At 37.0% G+C, this 2,359-nt stretch overlaps 1 protein-coding gene across 1 annotated transcript in view; it reads right to left on the bottom strand.

The window, feature by feature from the left end:
• Positions 1-1,443: 1,443 nt before the first annotated feature.
• Positions 1,444-2,359, bottom strand: part of EMH_0016220 (uncharacterized protein) — a gene marked incomplete at both ends in the record, with an annotated part of 2,795 nt that continues 1,879 nt past the window's right edge. Inside the window, one exon of the mRNA XM_013500584.1 lies at positions 1,444-2,124. Within this exon, the coding sequence (XP_013356038.1) occupies positions 1,444-2,124 (681 nt within the window). The remainder of the gene's footprint in view (positions 2,125-2,359) is intronic.

Below are 2,359 nucleotides of genomic sequence, written 5' to 3'. Positions count from 1 at the left end.
TATATATATATATATATATATATATATATATATATATATATATATATATATATATATATATTGTATGTGATATAATTGTATATATTGTTGTTGTTATTATATTTATTATTATACTTATTTGTATAATTGTATTATAATATAAGATAGTATAATATAATATAAATATAATATATATATATGCATGTAAATATATATACAAATATAATATCAATAGAAGTATAATATAAATACATAAATATATAAATATAATATAAATAAAATATAAATAAAATGAATATATAAATATAATATAAATAAAATATAATTTATATGAATATATAACGCTATTGTATTTTTATTGTTTATAATACAAACTTTTTTAGTTTTTTTCTTTTGCTTCGTTTTTTCTTTATTTATTTTAATATTGTCTATTTATTTATTTATTTACATAATTAATCAACTAATCAATCTATTTATTTATTTTATTTATTTTATTTATTTTATTTATTTATTTTTTTATTTATTTTTTTTATTTTTTTTTTGTTTTTTTTTTCAGAGACGAATGGATGCAAATTTGCTGCTGCGTGGATTTCATATCCTCGAGGAGTCCCTGGGTGTGCGCCGCTAGGCCCCTCTGCTGCTGCTGCTGCTGCTGCTGCTGCTGCTGCTGCATTGTCAAGTGGCGGGAAGAAGAAGAATAAAAATAAATTTGTTTGTCTTAGAGAAATAAAAACGAAGGGAAATTTAAATGAATTTGTTGATATATACAGAAAAAAAAATATTTATATTTTTTTTTTTGGTGGTTTATTTATTTTATTTATTTTGTTTGTTATTCTTTATTTATTTATATATTTTTCGTTTGTACTTTATCTATTTATATTTTGTTTGTTTATATTTTATTTATTTTTTATTTTTTTTATTTGTATTTATATTATATAAGTTTAGTTTTTTATTTGTTTATATACTCTTTGTCTATATCTACTTTTGTTTATATTAATTTTGTATTTGTTTGTGTTTGTTTCTATTTATTTTATTTTTGTATTTATTTATATTACCTATGAATTACTTAGTTTAAATAATAAAAATAAAAATAAAAATAAAAAAAATAAAAATAAAAATAAAAATAAAATATTTATATTTAGTTTCATTATAAAACAGAAATAAATAATAAATACAGCAAAAGAAAGAGGAGACAGAAGGAACGCCTCCAGCTGTTCTGCTTGCGGTGTATATACACCTCAATACACAGCTCCGCAACAGAGACGCTGGTGCTGCTGCTGCTGCTGCTGCTGCAGCTGCTTCGACTGCTGCTGCTGCTGCTTCTACTGCTGCTGTTGTTGCTCCTTCTACTGCTACTGCTACTGCTGCTGCTTCTACTGCTGCAGCAGCAGCTGCTGCTGCTGCTGCTGATGCTTCTACTGCTGCTGCTGCTGCTGCTTCTGCTGCTGCTGCTGCTGCTGCTGGTTAGATATGGCGAGCAGCAACACGGGAGATGACAGCAGCATGCAGCCCCCCAGGCAGCTGTGCTTCAACGTCGCTGACTCCATACAGCTGCTGCAGCGCATCTTGCTGCTGCTGCTGCTGCTTCTGCTGCTGCTGCTGCTGCTGCTGCTGCTGCTGCTGCAGCGATCTGGTTATGCTGCTGTAGGAGAAAGCGTTTTGTAGCGGGACGTTCTCCCCCTTTATCTGCTGCAGGACGAGCAGCAAAAGCTTCTGTCTCCTCTCTTCATCTGCTGCTGCTGCTGCTGCTGCTGCTGCATCTGTTGCTGCTGCTGCTGCTGCTGCTGCTTGTTGCTGCTGGTCGATTATGTTTCTCCCTTCTCCCGTAGAGAACAGCGCACAGCCGGCATTGAGAGGCACAAGGGGCCTCCTGCTGCTGCTGCTGCTGCTGTTGCTGCTGCTGCTGCTGCTGCAGCAGCTGCTGCAGTAGCTGTATGCTGCGTCTGTAAAGGATACCAGCAGCAGCTGCTGCGTCTTCTGCTGCAGCGTGAGTTTGTTGATGGCAGCAGCAATGCTGCTGCCGCCCGAGAGAGCGAGAATAGCTTCAGTGAAAAAACTTTTTGTCTTGCAGCAGCTGCTGCTGCTGCTGCTGCTGTTGCTGTTGCTGCTGCTGCTGCAGCAGCAGAGACACCGCAGCAGCGCCACCTGCAGCTGCTCCAGCGACAGCAGCGCGCATGCATCCAGCAGCAGAAAGCCCCAAACTCGGCCTTCTCTCCACACGTCAGGGTTAATACTTGCAGCCAAAGAACCAGATAACAAACTAGACAATGCATGCGATACTATGCTGCTGCTGCTGCTGCTGCTGCTGCTGCTGCTGCTGTTGCTGCTGCTGCTGCTGCTGCTGTTGGTAGCGGTGGTGTTGCTCTGGGTGCTGTTTGTG

This window comes from Eimeria mitis, genomic scaffold (genome assembly GCF_000499745.2).
Source record: "Eimeria mitis Houghton genomic scaffold, Emh_scaff557, whole genome shotgun sequence".
In the NCBI taxonomy this organism is placed as follows: Eukaryota; Apicomplexa; class Conoidasida; order Eucoccidiorida; family Eimeriidae; genus Eimeria; species Eimeria mitis.
This window is presented reverse-complemented; position numbering and strand designations above follow the sequence as displayed.